The 14,699-nt window shown below is 31.9% G+C and overlaps 1 protein-coding gene across 1 annotated transcript; it reads left to right on the forward strand.

Annotated features, from left to right (window-relative positions):
• The first annotated feature begins 3,782 nt into the window (after window positions 1-3,782).
• On the forward strand, window positions 3,783-12,514 carry LOC141704221 (cell differentiation protein rcd1-like). The gene is made up of 10 exons (XM_074507517.1): window positions 3,783-3,875; window positions 4,679-4,750; window positions 5,892-5,949; window positions 6,823-6,932; window positions 7,243-7,347; window positions 7,783-7,973; window positions 8,183-8,255; window positions 8,608-8,701; window positions 12,110-12,219; window positions 12,386-12,514. The coding sequence occupies exons 1-10, from the start codon at window positions 3,783-3,785 to the stop codon at window positions 12,512-12,514; spliced, it is 1,035 nt and encodes a 344-aa protein (XP_074363618.1).
• Window positions 12,515-14,699: the final 2,185 nt, after the last annotated feature.

The raw sequence follows: 14,699 nt of genomic DNA on the forward strand, positions 1-14,699 counted from the left end.
TTCCTTTCAAGAATACTTATTCAAAAAATTCAGATTTTGGTAACCACAATCATGGTACACATGTTATGATATAAAATTCTATCCTTTCTTGAATTTCATGATTTTATTTTCTCAAATATTCGTAGGTATGTTAATCAAGTTGAGATTAGTTATCCTGGTCAAGTTAAAAGTAAGGTTATATGATAGAGTATCGCGAGCAACTGTAAATTGCAATGCAGTTATAATATCAGTAACGTATAAAGAAGTCAACCATTTTCTTTCCCTCTCTCTTTCTCTTTCTTTGTTTCTCTATTACTATTTATTACTATCTATATCTCTCTTTTCTTTCTCGCTGTTAATAAGATTTTTTTATTGAGAAAGTGGTTAATGGTATGTGGATGGAATAATGGTCAGAAGTGAAGCTCCCGTGATAATTATGTTATACAAGGAATCCAAGTTTTTATATGAGATTTTCAGAAATGTTGCTTATGTAATATTGGAAACTTGATAAGAAGATCCCTAATGTTCTCTTCTGTTGCTTCCGAGGACGTAATCCTTATAAAGAGGGTAGATTGTGATATCCTGGATTTTCAGCAATGAATATTATTTTTCCTTGAATATGCTTATGTGATTTTTCTTGATTTAGAAAAAATAAAATTATCTATATTTTATCTATGTTTGACGTATTCGTCTCATTAAATGGTAATGTGCTAATTGGTAGTTGGTCCCAAATCCTGTTATTATTGTGAAAGTATTTAATTACTTTTAAATTTAAAAATTTTACCTGAATGCCGATTATTTTATCGATATCGATAAAGCTAAGTGTATTTTTCAGTCTTGGGATCGAGTGTATATTTTACTCACCTCAATATTTTATTTGTGTCTGAAATATTATTTGGTATTTTAACCGTGTTCACCCGGGCATACGGTGATGTTTAAAAGTATTTAAATTAATATTTACATCTATTTTGTTACGTGTTAAATGAATAATAATATGGTTAATATTATTTAAAATGTGTTTGGTCATGATTTAACTTGCGTGGATTTGTATGTGGTCCTGTAAGGACCAGTGTATTTTTCGGATACTCATTACGTGTTTAAAATGCATTTGTATGAAATTACCCGTAATCTGGACGCGTGTTAAAGTGCGTTTTTTTGAAATACTTGTTTGATCTTATTTTGCGGGCGTTTGCATATATTATATGTGTTTTCAGGGTTTACTATTAATTTAGAAAATATTTTGGTTTTATAAAAATTATCGGACCGGCCCCCTATCAGGACGTAAAACCCCACAAAAATCAGATTTTTATTTTTATAAAATCGTGGGACTTCCAAATATTTTATATTTACATTTTGGGAATAATCATAATTTTAAGGAATTTTGGTATAAAATTTATATTTATTTGGTTAAATATCATTCCCGCTAATTATTAATTTTTGGCTAATTGTTTAAATGTTGTATTGATTTTAGTTTATAAATAAAGAACAATAAAACGTGTCACCACCCCAGACCCCACCCGCGCCCTACCCCTTCCTTACTTATCCGTTTTTTTCATTTCTTTCTCCTCCATATTACTCCCTCCTCTATCTCTCTTCTTGTTTTATATGTTTTCAATTTTCAAAAATTCATATCTTACAAATCGTTTCTCCAAATTCCAATTATTATATATATAAACGATGTGTGCTTCTATACCTACGCAAATGTATATATATTGCAAGGTTATGAGGAGACCATAAATTTTCGATTTTACCTCTGATATAAAAGTTAAAAACGGTTCAGGGGATGTAAAACAGAACGAAATTCAAAGTTAAAGGTGCAACTTGCAACGAAACATAATATAGACCCCAATTAAAAAATCGCTAAGGAAATGAGTTATAAAGTGTCATTTACTCTATTTTCTTCTGTTTTCATTAGTAATTTACTGAAATGTCCCTACTTCCATTAAAGTTAATGGTCATCTTGGATGAAAAGTCATTAACGAGGTGCAAATAGAAGAGAAATTAATTATATGGGGTGCAAGTTGACAGAGAAAATAATGTAGACTCAAATCAAAAAAATGAAAATAAAAGTAGGTTACGAACTGCCAATTACTAAAATAAAAAGAATTTATTATTGAATAACTCACGAGTCAAAGATTTTTAAATTGAAATCCAAATTAAATATGTCGATCCATTTTATATCAATATATTTGACTTTAACAGTTTGCTTTAAAATATTATAATCCAAGATTTTAAAACGAGTTGGTAGCGGTTAAAAATTTTGGTGAGACTGGGGTGTTGAGTTCTCGATAATTTTAGGCCTTCTGACCACATGGGTTTTCTAATCAGGGTTTTACTATCCATCACTAGATCTATATTAGGAAACAAATTCGAAAAAGTGTATTTCAAAAGCAAACAAAAATTGAAAAATAACGTTGACGAGTACCCCCGTCCTACCCAAATATTTACATCGGGTTTGAGTACGAAGGTTTAAAAAATTGTAAATTAATGAAAAAAACTAATATTCTAAAATTCTCGATTAGACCCATCAATCCACCATTAATCCTTTACAAAGTACTACACCAATTGATTTTTGAAATATTTGAATAGAATCCTCACATAATGTGTTGGACTCGTCAAATTTTGATTGGAAACTCTGGTTCGAATCTGCGAATTTATGAAACATGGTTCAAAATTTATAACCGTTAAACCTAAATATTCTACAGTTGTTTCCAAAATTATTGTAACTATTGGTAGCTAAAATTAACTGGAATAAATTTATCTTTACATAAATTTTAAGGCAAAATAATAGATTTCATTTATGTCATGAAATACAATCAAAATGTCAGTGAAATTGCACTTTTATGTATTTTGAAAAATATGACAGTTAAATTAAAGTAATTATTATCATTAACGACTTTACTTCCATAGGTGATTAAGAACATTATAATTTATTAAATACTTTGTTTTAATAAATAATAATTACTACAATTTTTAAATTTTTGACATATATTAGTATTACTTGGAGATCTTGAATTAGAAATTCTCGTTAAAATCTACAAATTTTTAAAACAACATATCATTTAGGTTCCAAAGTTATTAATTGATTGTTAGAAGTTGGTTGGAATAAATTTGATTTTAACGTTAAATTAAGTGCAAAATACTCGAGTTTATTTATGTCACTGATACGATCAAATACATTACCTATCTTTGAAATATATGTTTGTTTGAAATTACATAATTGCCATCATTACGATTGTAAACTAATATAAGTTTATGTAAAAAATCGATTTTTCAATTGATTGTTTATTAATACCATGCTGGTACAAACAACAATTGGTATACATTTATACAAGTATAAGATTTGCTTCTAGATTTAAATTTTGTACAAACCTTATTATATACATAACAATTTTCTTTTTTCAAACTACCCCAAATTATTTGATGCAAAACATGAAAAACCTTATAAATATTTAATCACAACTTACAAGTAAAAGATAATGATGAGGTATGTAAAGTGTGGGTTCAGGCCCAATACCATGAACCGCTAACGTCCACTGGAAATTGTTTTTCGTATGACCACGTGTACATAAAAACATTCCTCAGTTTTCCAAAAAAACTGCAAAAAGGATACGTCCAGCACCCAATCCTAGATACACAGCAGTGACTCTAGCAAAATGAAAAATCTTATAAATACCGAAAAAATATTCATTCCTACAGCCTCCAATATATTGCCGCATCTTTAGTTCAGTGTTCTTTTCCTACACAACATAACAGCAGCAGCCATCTTGTTCAGATTCATATCTAGGGTTTTGTCTGAAACAATGTTGAATCTCCCTGACTCTCTTTATCCTGATCCGATACAAGCTGACAACACTGTTATGTCGAATGGTGGTGCACCAATGGTCCCTGTGATGGTGCTAGCAAAGCTATTGATGGCCTTCTGCTAGTGTAGAGGACTTGGTTGTGTTGCTTCGAGAACCTGAGCATCGCGAAAAGGCCATTTCATCTCTTACTCAGATTAAGGTCCATCATTTTTCTTCATTTATGAAGATTTTTGTTTGCTTTATGTACATTTTGTTTGTTTGTGTATGTTGTTAGGTGGAAATAAATTGATCTGTAATTGTACATTCATAAATGATGTTTTTTATACAAGATTGGATGCATTTTTTGTGTTTAAGCTTGTTTAACATGGCTGGTTAGAAATGATTGATGATTAATTATGATTTGAGTTATATTTTATATTTGTGTGTCTTGATTAGAAGTAATTGTCAATAGATCTGAGTTTTTAAAGAGTTTAATTATGCATTCATATGTTGAAATACAAGTTAAGTTGTGGCCTTGTATGATTTTATGATGTCTGTGCCTTGTAAACCAGATATACAGAAGGTTGTTCATGTTAATCATTCGTTTGATTTCATTCTTTATGTGGTTCATAAACAAACATAGATCGATATTTATTTGTAATCAGTCTGATTTATGAGAGTATCTCTGGATTCTTTCGATATCTTGTAGTTTTACATTTTATTCAGAACAATAAGTATGTGCAGAAATGATGATCTTGACTTGCCTGAATGACTGTTAGTATCATTAAGTTTGTTTGTTAATTAGAAGTTTAAAGTGCAGACTGGACTGCAGAGTCAAATTATTTACACTCTATTTTCTAATGTCTATGGCTGATATAGTATATTCATTTCTAACATGTGATTTATCAATACAGAAACAGGGAAGAAATCAAGATTTGGCCCTCCACATTTGGCAGTCAATCAGTACAGTTTTCTTACTCCTATCGGTATGCACAATGACTTGGGTCTACCAAATGCTTTGCATTGATCAAACTAAATGTATTTGTTTTAATAGCTTGCTTAAGTTGATATCATGTCGTGAATTCTTTTTATTAACTTCTAATTTTGGTTAATATTAATAATAAAAGTTCCCTGTTTTGATTTGAGTTTCTTCCTCAGATCTTAATACTGAGGTGGACTACTAAACCAAAATGGCACTGTCAAGGTTATATTGTTATATTCGATATTCTCAAGTCCGGAGCCCCCAGTTATATAGTATCTAATCAATATTTCGTGATTAATGATCCTTATTCTTTCTTGTCTTTTGAAATGATTATACTTGTTTGTGAATCCCCTAATCCTTGTGTCGGATACTTTGACATGCACATCCCCTCATCGGATAGGGAATTCTTCCTAATCCTAATTTGATTCTTTCCCCACAATTTGTAGACAAAATTTCTGTTAACTACCTACTTTCCTAAAATTAAGTATCAGTTTTTGTTAATAATACAAACGTATTATGTTAGTGTTCATTTTTGCATAAATTACAAGATTTTAACTATATTTTGTGTTTTAGATCAATAAATTATGCATTTGATTAAATTTGCTTATAGTTTTGTGGTTTTTTTAACAAGATTGAATAGCTGTAATATGAAATTTAGAGAAAATCTATATTTCTATATGTCGTGTCCCCCCGCACCCGAATTCCCATATTATTATATTTATTTATTAGATTTTTGTGTCCACACACCCCAACACTTCTGCACCCGTATCCTTGCTTGTCAGTTGCCGCCGAAGAAATCTTTCATTGAACTAATGAGAAGATTTGCGGAGATCTCAAATATTTTGGAAATTTGAAATTTTGAAACCCAAAAATCTGGAAAATCGGCATTGTAAGGATGTTCTGCAACTTTTATGTCACACGTCTTACAGAAGTCCTACCCTTAAGATCAAGTTGCATCACATCTCAATCAGAACTTGATACAATTTATGAAATCCGTACATGATGGTCATTGGAATCATTTAAATGATTTACTACTTTGTTTGACAAGCTCAGCCATGTGGTTTGTATTGGCTATTTTATCTATTCACAATGAGAATGTTGTGTTTTACAGTTGGTGATTAATGGCAATATCTTCTTTATTGCAGGAAGTATTATCTATATACAAGTCGTTAACACCTGAGAAACTTACTATGAAAGATTCAAGTAAAGTTTGTGATGTACTTGTTTTGTTTGAGGTCATTTCCGCTCCTTGAATTTTCTTTTCTAGTGGTATTAACTTTGTAATGTATTTGCTTTATATGTTCGATTTCCTAATTTTCAAACTTTTTTCATAAGTATGTCAAGAGCTTTTATTGTTTCAAGCCAGATCAATTTCAGCCTAAGAACCCACCAAAGTTCTTCTTTAATCAGTCTCATATACATTAGACACCTTTTGGAGCTCCTCCCACATTGGTCACCTTTACATCAAATTTATTTTTACTTATGCAGGAGCCATAGCTGGTACTCTATGTACTTAAAAATTATGTATGCAACTCTAATATCAAAGTGTATTTTCTATTGAATGCAGTGCTTGGCCACTCACCCTCAAACGAAGATGCAGTTCCTTAATGGTAGTTTTCTGAACTTTCTGAAAGCTATGTGACTTGTTTCTGTTAATGTATTCAGTATTTACATTAGTCTTCTTCAACATAGTTGGATGTATCCACAGTTATAGCTTCTTCTCACCAAATGATATAAGCTAATTTCATTCTATAACTTTTGCTGATTTCTTGATGTCTGATATTGCTACTTAAAGACCATACAAGATATTGTCGAACTTGACGTGTTTTGATATATAAATGCATTCACTTTTTATTTCAAGCTGGTATGATTTGTTTATGTGAACACCAAAGAAACAGGACACTGAGGTGAAATCAAGGATTCAGTTGAAGTTACAAGTTTGTTACATATATTCTGGGATGAGGATTTTGCAAACTTATTCAAATATTGTTATTAACTAATTTTAATAGGATAATTAAGGAGCTAGATAAAATTAATCGTAGACAGACTTGTATTAACTTACTTCTGTCCTTGCAGTTCAGATACATTGTTACTTGTACCCTTTCTTGGAGACTGAAGAAACGAGCAAGCCATTCCAGTACCTAAGGCTAATGAGCTTGGGGGTCATTGGTGGTCTTCTGAAGGAGGTACAATTCCACTCTAAATCAATACATGATACCTTCAATTTTTTATACTTTTAGCCATTTGAATTATTAAAACAGCTAAGCACCAGTAACCTTGCATGGAAGTATTTTCTCATTGCTAGTTGCTACCAGCCCTTTCAAGTTTCAGCTCTGAATTGAATGCAATGTTGAGATGAATTAACTTAATCAGAACCATAGTTCAAGAAAATGTCTATTATTTCTTACCAGATTGCATATCAATTTGCTTTAATATGATCTGATATGCCTATAAGGTTCTACTCCAAATATCATCCGAATCTTCTCTACTACGCAGGTAGGTGACCCTTCGACAGAGGTTGCTGTTCACTGTTTGCTTGAATCAGGACTCTTCCCTTTGTGTCTAAAATCCATAGAATATGGAAACGAACTTTCACAATCAGTAAGTGTCCATTAAAATTTGAACTCAACATTCTTTTGCTTCCAAGCATTTTTTACTGCAATATATCACCTTACATGTAAGACAGTACAGAGTATGTAATCTGGTTACTAAAATTTCAAATTAATCTCCCTTTCTAGTGTTTCTGCTAGGTGTTTATTGAAAAAGATATTTTTAGTTAATACTCCATGTTTCGTATTAATACATATCAAGTCGACTTGATGAACATCTAATATTTTGGTGTTGATGAACATTATTACCCAGCCATATATAAATCATAAGGTTTATATTGCATGGCATAGACTTGATCGTCCTAGTACGAACCTGAGCAAATAATTCTGAAATAATTCCGGTACACCATCAAAATATCAATAGATCGACACCCATAGTTAATTGGCTCTTTAAACTCACTCTGAACACTTGTATATGGCTATACAGACTGCATCTTGGATAATGTCAAGAATAATGATGCAAGAGCAGGGACTACAGTATTACTGTGAGCCTGCAAACCGGTTGTGTGCAATCATGAAGGTTTTTAATGACGTAATTGAAAAGATGCAGGATGAACCGTCTACTATAGTTTTGAAGAATATTATTCAATGTTATGTCATACTGTCCAATGATCCAAGGTTAGCCAGCAACCTTCGTAAGCATATCTTCCAAGCTGTTGTGTGTTTCTATTGTTATATCGTTCCTATAGTTATTGTATTATTGATTTAGAACTTGTGTAAAAAATGTCTCTGACCAAGCGCCGGATAGCTTGAGAGTGGTTTTATGTCCCTTGGGGCGGTCTGGTTGTTGTACTTAACAAACATAATTTGATGTGCTTCGAATGCAGCAGGGGTTGTCTTCTCCTGAGAAGCTTCATTCCGCCAATACTGACGACTGCCCCATATATTGAAGCCCTTCGTGTAAGTCCATCCAGATGATCTCTTATATACATGTAAAATGTGGACTCTGTTCTGGCACAAAACAGCAAACTTCACTATCAAAATCCAAGTTTATAAAAAAAAGTATCTATATTAAGCATAAATACTGGAGGCACACAGTATTTGCAATTGTGCATGCCTCAGCAACTTCTATGGGCATCTCTAGTTGCACAACAAAACCGACATCAATACTTCTAGATACACGACTCCTCGTTTTGAATATTACATAATTTTTTACATGAGTTTTTGTCCCGAGGACAGAGTCACAAGTACACACACCGATGTATCTTAAATGTTCTTACCTAATATCTAATTTTCTCTACATATTATGTAGGCACGCCCTGTAACCTTAAAAAATTTGCAAGATTTGTTTCAAAAGCTATCGATGGGATGCGGGCCAAATGCAGAAGCGGTTGGTGTTGTTGCAGGTTCCTCACATATTGATCGCTAATATAGCTGATATTGGCCAGCTCTTTCCTTTCGTTATATAAGGGAAATTAAGAATTCCCTCATAGATCTCAGAAAGCTTTTAATTTTAGCTATCATGTTAACAATATTTTTTGTAGAACAATTATATCTCCAAGTTGCAAAATAATACATGATAAACAATCATAAAATACCCCTATCCACATTCATGTGGTTAGCTGATGATATTTTGGTGTTTAGTTTTCTCCTTTTAAGCATTTTTTTATTTGCTTTACTCATCTTCTTGAATTACAGGCATGAACTCATTGAGTGTCACTATTGATCAACGCTCTCTCTGAACTCTGATGGTTGAGATCATGAAAAAATATTGTTATGTTCAAAGATTAAAAAGAATAGATATAGTACATAAAATATTATTACCATTAATAAATTTCTCAATGATTTATAAACAATATGTTGAGATTTTCTAAACTAAAACCATCTATTGAGGACTTGAGATGTCAAGAAACAAAATTCTTTTATTTGCATCAAGCTTTCGGTCTCAAGCATGTAAATAGCAGTTATATTTGAGATATCAAGACCTGTGCATCTTTTCAATCCTGTCAAACTTCAATCCAAGTCAGTGGCCAAACCCAAGCCAATTGTCAACAAGAGAGATCACTACACCATAGATGACCTATAACAATAGTTTGATCATGAGTGTTACAACTTAATGTTACATTAGTTATGCTCATCTTTGTCTACTCCAACAATGCATATTTGATGTTACCGTAGCCTTTCCAACATGTTACTATAGATCAAAAATGTTAGTGAAATTGTGTTACCATAGGGTATTAACATATAAAATAATATCATTTTACAAAATAATAAAATATATGTATAATATCTAAATTCAAATTAATTAACTTTGCAATATATTTAAGTAATAGTTTACAAATATAAATTTAGTAATAAGTTAATAAACATATTTTTGGTTAAAATATTAAATTAATAGAATATTTTTAATTTATAAAATTATTCTTTAAAAAAATACAGATAATCCTATTATTTAATTTTTAAAATTTATTAATTTTGATAAATTTAATTTGTTGCTTAAATTTATAAAATTTAGTGAATGATATTATTTTCAAATAATTTGGTTACAATTTGTAATGATAATGTTTTTTTTTAAAAAATAAAATACAAAATAGAAGGTGAATTGGACAAACCCGCTAAGATTTGGGCTAAATATTGGACAAGCAGCAATTTATTTTCACAGGCGGTACTTTAAAAATTTTGAACAAGCCAAAATACTATATCAAAAGGCTCACTCTGTCAGTCTTTATCTCTCTCAATTCGTTCTCTTCCGTTAACCTTCGTATCATTCTCTACATTTTCTCCCGTTTAAGGTTATAATAAAGTCGATTTATTCAAGAAAAAGCTTAACATTCACAGATCTATGGATTTAGGGCTGCTTGTACATATTCAAGCTTAAAAAAATTAGGGTTTTTATTTAAATTGGGGGTTTTCGTGTTTTATTTTTTTTGTTAAATTGTCAAATTAATTGATTTTATCTCTTTGTTATAGGGTTAGTCTGGTTTGCTTTGTGTCTAATAATTTATGAGATTGGGCTTATCTTGCGCTTCTACAGGTACTCCTCCCTCTAATATATTTGTATGTACTCTCTCTATCCCTCTCTCTTTGAATTTGTGTATGTGTTTGTAATTTTATGATGAAAACTTCTTCTCTCAGGCACAGTAGTGATTAAACAATGGTTAACTTGGATAAACTTGTAATTATGGAGCTTTTAATAGATTTTTGGACCAAGTAATAATACAATTATGTAGGAACTGTTTGGACTATTTTAGCCATCTATGATAAGTAATAATTATTGTACTATTAACTCTGTGAATATAACTCTGTTTATTAAACTGTACCAATTATTGTACCCTCAAGTGCATCAATTTCTCCGTGAAGCAATTGATGTACCCGGTAGTGCACTTATCTAGGATATTTTAAACCAAATGCCAGGAAATGATTTTCTTGTCGTTGAAGCCTAATATGTAATGACTTTAGAATATATATAGAATGAGAAGTCCCTCTAGTGCAACATTTTCTCTGGGATAATTGTGTTTGTATTGTTTAAATTTGCAAGGAGTCAGGTAGAATATTAGTCAGAAATGACCTGCAGGTGGACGATACATCACCGTATTCCAATGGCAAATGAAACTATAGGCTTCCATGGGTCCAGTAAATGATTCAATGTTGTTGCTGCCATTTTTTTAGGCATGAGCAGTACGAAGGTGTTTTAATTATATAAGAATTACTTGTAAGTTGAAATTCGCTTCTGTTAAGGTACTTCAGAACATAAGCTATTTCATGGACAATGTATGATTTTTAAAGAAATGGTTGCTGATTACAGTATTTCTGTATCGGAATGGAAAGAACCAAACATCTGATCCCTAGTATTAGATGCTAAAGTTAGAGATACCTTGTTAGAATTGTGACTAAATGATAATTATTCCATTCCTTTATATAATTTTTGATCTTCTTATCACGTTTATTAGTAGTTTGATGGTGCTTTGCATTTTGATCGAATACATAAAAGTGGGTTATTCTCAAGGTCTGTAGTCCAAAAGACAGAATCATAATTCATAAACTAGTGTTTGTAGTTAGTTGATTATACATATATGTGCAAGGTTATGATAAGTAATAATTATTGTACTATTAACTCTGTGAAAAGATATACTTGGAAGTATTTGTCTTATCGGCAAGTGTTTAGAATTAGTATTACAATAATTATTGTTGGGATATATTAGTTGAAGCATGTTGATTAATAAAATAATCTTTTGCATGGGACCAGGTACATATTAAGGGTCAGCAATCATGTTTCTACCTGCTGTTTTCATATATCTAAGCACAATAAATCAGTTTGTGGAGCACTGGAGCTGTTATATATGATAAGTTATAATTACCACTTGGATCAGTAATTTTACATGATGAACATGCTTTGAGTTCACGTTTTGTTATTCTCTTTACCTTCTGAATCTCGAGATTACCTATGGCTTAATTTTACTAAATTTGTCTTTGTAGGATGATATTCAAACTCTCATTTTAGACCATAACTGGCTTTGATCCCTCTGAATGGCTTCATATGGTTTTCTTTTGTATGCCCTGGTTCTTTTGCTTGGTACCAGTTTTTTGAACGGTGCATGCCAAAGCAAACAGTCCAAAACATAGTGATAAAGGTACACACATCCCCTGGGATTCTGCATTCAACTTGTTAAAATAAGTGGATATCTTGTATTAGCAGAATTATATCTGAAGTATTAATAATAATATGTTCTGTTCTTGCAGGTTTTGTTGAACCAAATCTTACTTGGTCCATGTGTAATTGCTGTTGTTTTTTTCTTGGAATAATCTATGGCTAGGAAAGCTCTCTGAGCTTCCCAATAAGTACAAAAAAGATGCTCTTCATACACTTTTATTCGGTACAAACTTGTTTTTATGGCCTTCGTACTGCAATGGTTCCTATGATATTGTATATTAATATCTTTATATGTTCTCGAAATTATTTGGTCTATTACAAATTGATGTTGCATTGATTAAATAGGTTGTTGACTAAATTGTGAAACATATTGTCATTACTTTTGACCACATTAATGTCATAATTAAAAAAATCTTTCTAAATGTCTGTCTTCCTGTAGAATAACGCAGTCCTAAAGGCATGTGCTAAGCCACCCAAAACTGCACAGATGGACAACAAGGGACTGCAGTCAAAGAAAGGAGGACAGTTAGGACATGCCAGTGAAGGAGGACACTTAACAAAAAGTTGACCAAACACTTGTGTCTGAAGTTGAGGAGAATGTGAAGAGTTTCTAGTGTTACTATTTTATTAAGTTTATCTTTTTTTTCTAATTTTTAGTAAAGAACCTGAACTATTTTGTTTAGTTAAAATCAGCATTAATGACGACATTAATTACACTTGACAGAGCAGGGACGCCTCTTCAAGCCCAACAATATTCTGGATCTGAGACTGTGTCGCTTGTCCCAGCTACACCTTTCGATTATGGAAGTAGCCATGTAAATCTTAGAGCTCCTTTAGATCCAGGGCTCATATTTGATGCTGGTAATTTTCAATTTTTTTTAATTTCCTCTTTTGCATCTATATGATTAGCCTACCTGCTTATCATTAAATGTAAATTCTAAATAGGAGTTTGACGGCTGACTAACATGGGTAAACCAATGATTATGGATCAATTTGATCACTTCATTTATTAATTCTAATCTAAGTGTAGTTTATATTAGTTGGTTGCAAACATGATTGCTACACATTAATAATTCCAAGCTATAAGAAAAAATAGTTTTACTTTTGTTCCAGGCTTAATTTTACATGATTATCTAAGCCTACCAGGATGTCCATGCTAAACAAATGATGTTCTATGTTTTCTTAAGCAATTAACTCTCTTCAATCTCATGTTCTAGAAGGTAGCATACCCTCTGTATTAATACTTGCAATATGCTAGTCAAATTTCATGTTCTAGAAGGTAGCATATCAACTGTGTATTCTACAACAAAAGCACTAGTGTTGATAGGTCCCCCTGCATCAACTGTGAATTATATTGCTATGAATGCTCGATCCTATCTTAGAACTGGTGGTCATTACTTGATCTCCACACGGGTTTGTTAGTATTATGCATAGTATGTTTAACTCTTAAAGTAGTAAATAACCATACTTAATTATTTTTTAGTACTTGATTCTTATCATTCTTTTAGATAATACTGTTGTTGTTCATGTTGATGCAGCAAAAAATGCTAGCTAGATGGAGAGATACATTGGCATCATTGAGTTTGCAGGCATTGTTGTATGTATATATGCATCGGGTATGTAAAATAGTAGTTGTTATAGAATATAGAAGTACAATACTTTTGCATGGGGTATATATATAGGGTATTGTATGACCTAACCTTTGTTTCTTTCTCATTTCAGCCGTAACAATTATATATTTGTTGATGAATGCATACGTGTCAAGTTCTCAGCAGCTACTAGCAGGAAGTGGATTAAGTTTTGGGATGTAGATTAGTTGGTTGTATTGGTTAAATTTATTGTGATTTAAGTAGCTGGTAAACTGGTTATGAATGTAGTTGAGATTATGAAATTTGGAATGTATTAGATTAATGTAATATATTTTCAAATTTTGCAGTCGATTTTATACTTTATAATATTAGTTTTTCATTTTTCTTCCTGGTAAATTGTTACAGTAGCTTCATAAAGTGTTAGAGTAGGTTGTTCAAAGTGTTACCCCAGGTACAAATTTGATGCTAGCACTGTGGGACCCACATGCCACGTCACCACTGCGGAACCTACATGACACGTCACCACTGTGGACCCCACTGGTGGGCCCCATTTTTTTTGAAAATTCTGAGTTCAAAGGTAACATACATATTGTGATACTATAGACATAGATTAATGTTACCTTTGACGGCTATTGTAACACAAAAGTGAATGTTACACCAGGGCAAAAGTAATGTTACCTTAAGGGCCAAAGGTAACTCGAAAAAAAGCAACTTAATTTTTATGTTACCTTAGACCTTTTTCTGGCTGTGGTAACACTTTTTTGGGCCTGTTGTAACATTTTCTTGGTGTTGCTGTAGGCCATTTATGGTGTAGTGGATCAACTCTTCATACGTGATATCAAAGAATTATCATACATAAATATTTATCTGGAAGAAATAGATGAAGTTAGAGCTATTGATGCCTACAGACATCTTCCAGAAAGATTAGTCTTCAGGTACAAGGGTGGAAGAGAGATGACATGGCCCCTTCATAGAATTCTCAATGAAGGTTATTCCACCTTGGTGACTATCTTCTCCTCAATCAAGAAAACTTTGGATTCAACATAGTTGCCAAGAAATGGTACTTAACAAGATTGAGAAGATAAGGAATAGCTGGAGAGGACCAAATACACTCCCAAGAGTATTGACAATTCCTTTTACTGGAGATAGGGTGCATTTGAGGCC

The sequence above is a fragment of the Apium graveolens genome, unplaced genomic scaffold (assembly GCF_009905375.1).
Source record: "Apium graveolens cultivar Ventura unplaced genomic scaffold, ASM990537v1 ctg7583, whole genome shotgun sequence".
Classification (NCBI taxonomy): Eukaryota; Viridiplantae; Streptophyta; class Magnoliopsida; order Apiales; family Apiaceae; genus Apium; species Apium graveolens.

Coding starts and splice junctions, on each gene's coding strand:
- LOC141704221 (XM_074507517.1), top strand. CDS start 3,783: ATGTTGAATCTCCCTGACTCTCTTTATCCTGATCCGATACAAGCTGAC. Junction 5,950..6,822: donor ACTTACTATGAAAGATTCAA/GTAAAGTTTGTG, acceptor CTGTCCTTGCAG/TTCAGATACATTGTTACTTG. Junction 8,256..8,607: donor CATATATTGAAGCCCTTCGT/GTAAGTCCATCC, acceptor CATATTATGTAG/GCACGCCCTGTAACCTTAAA.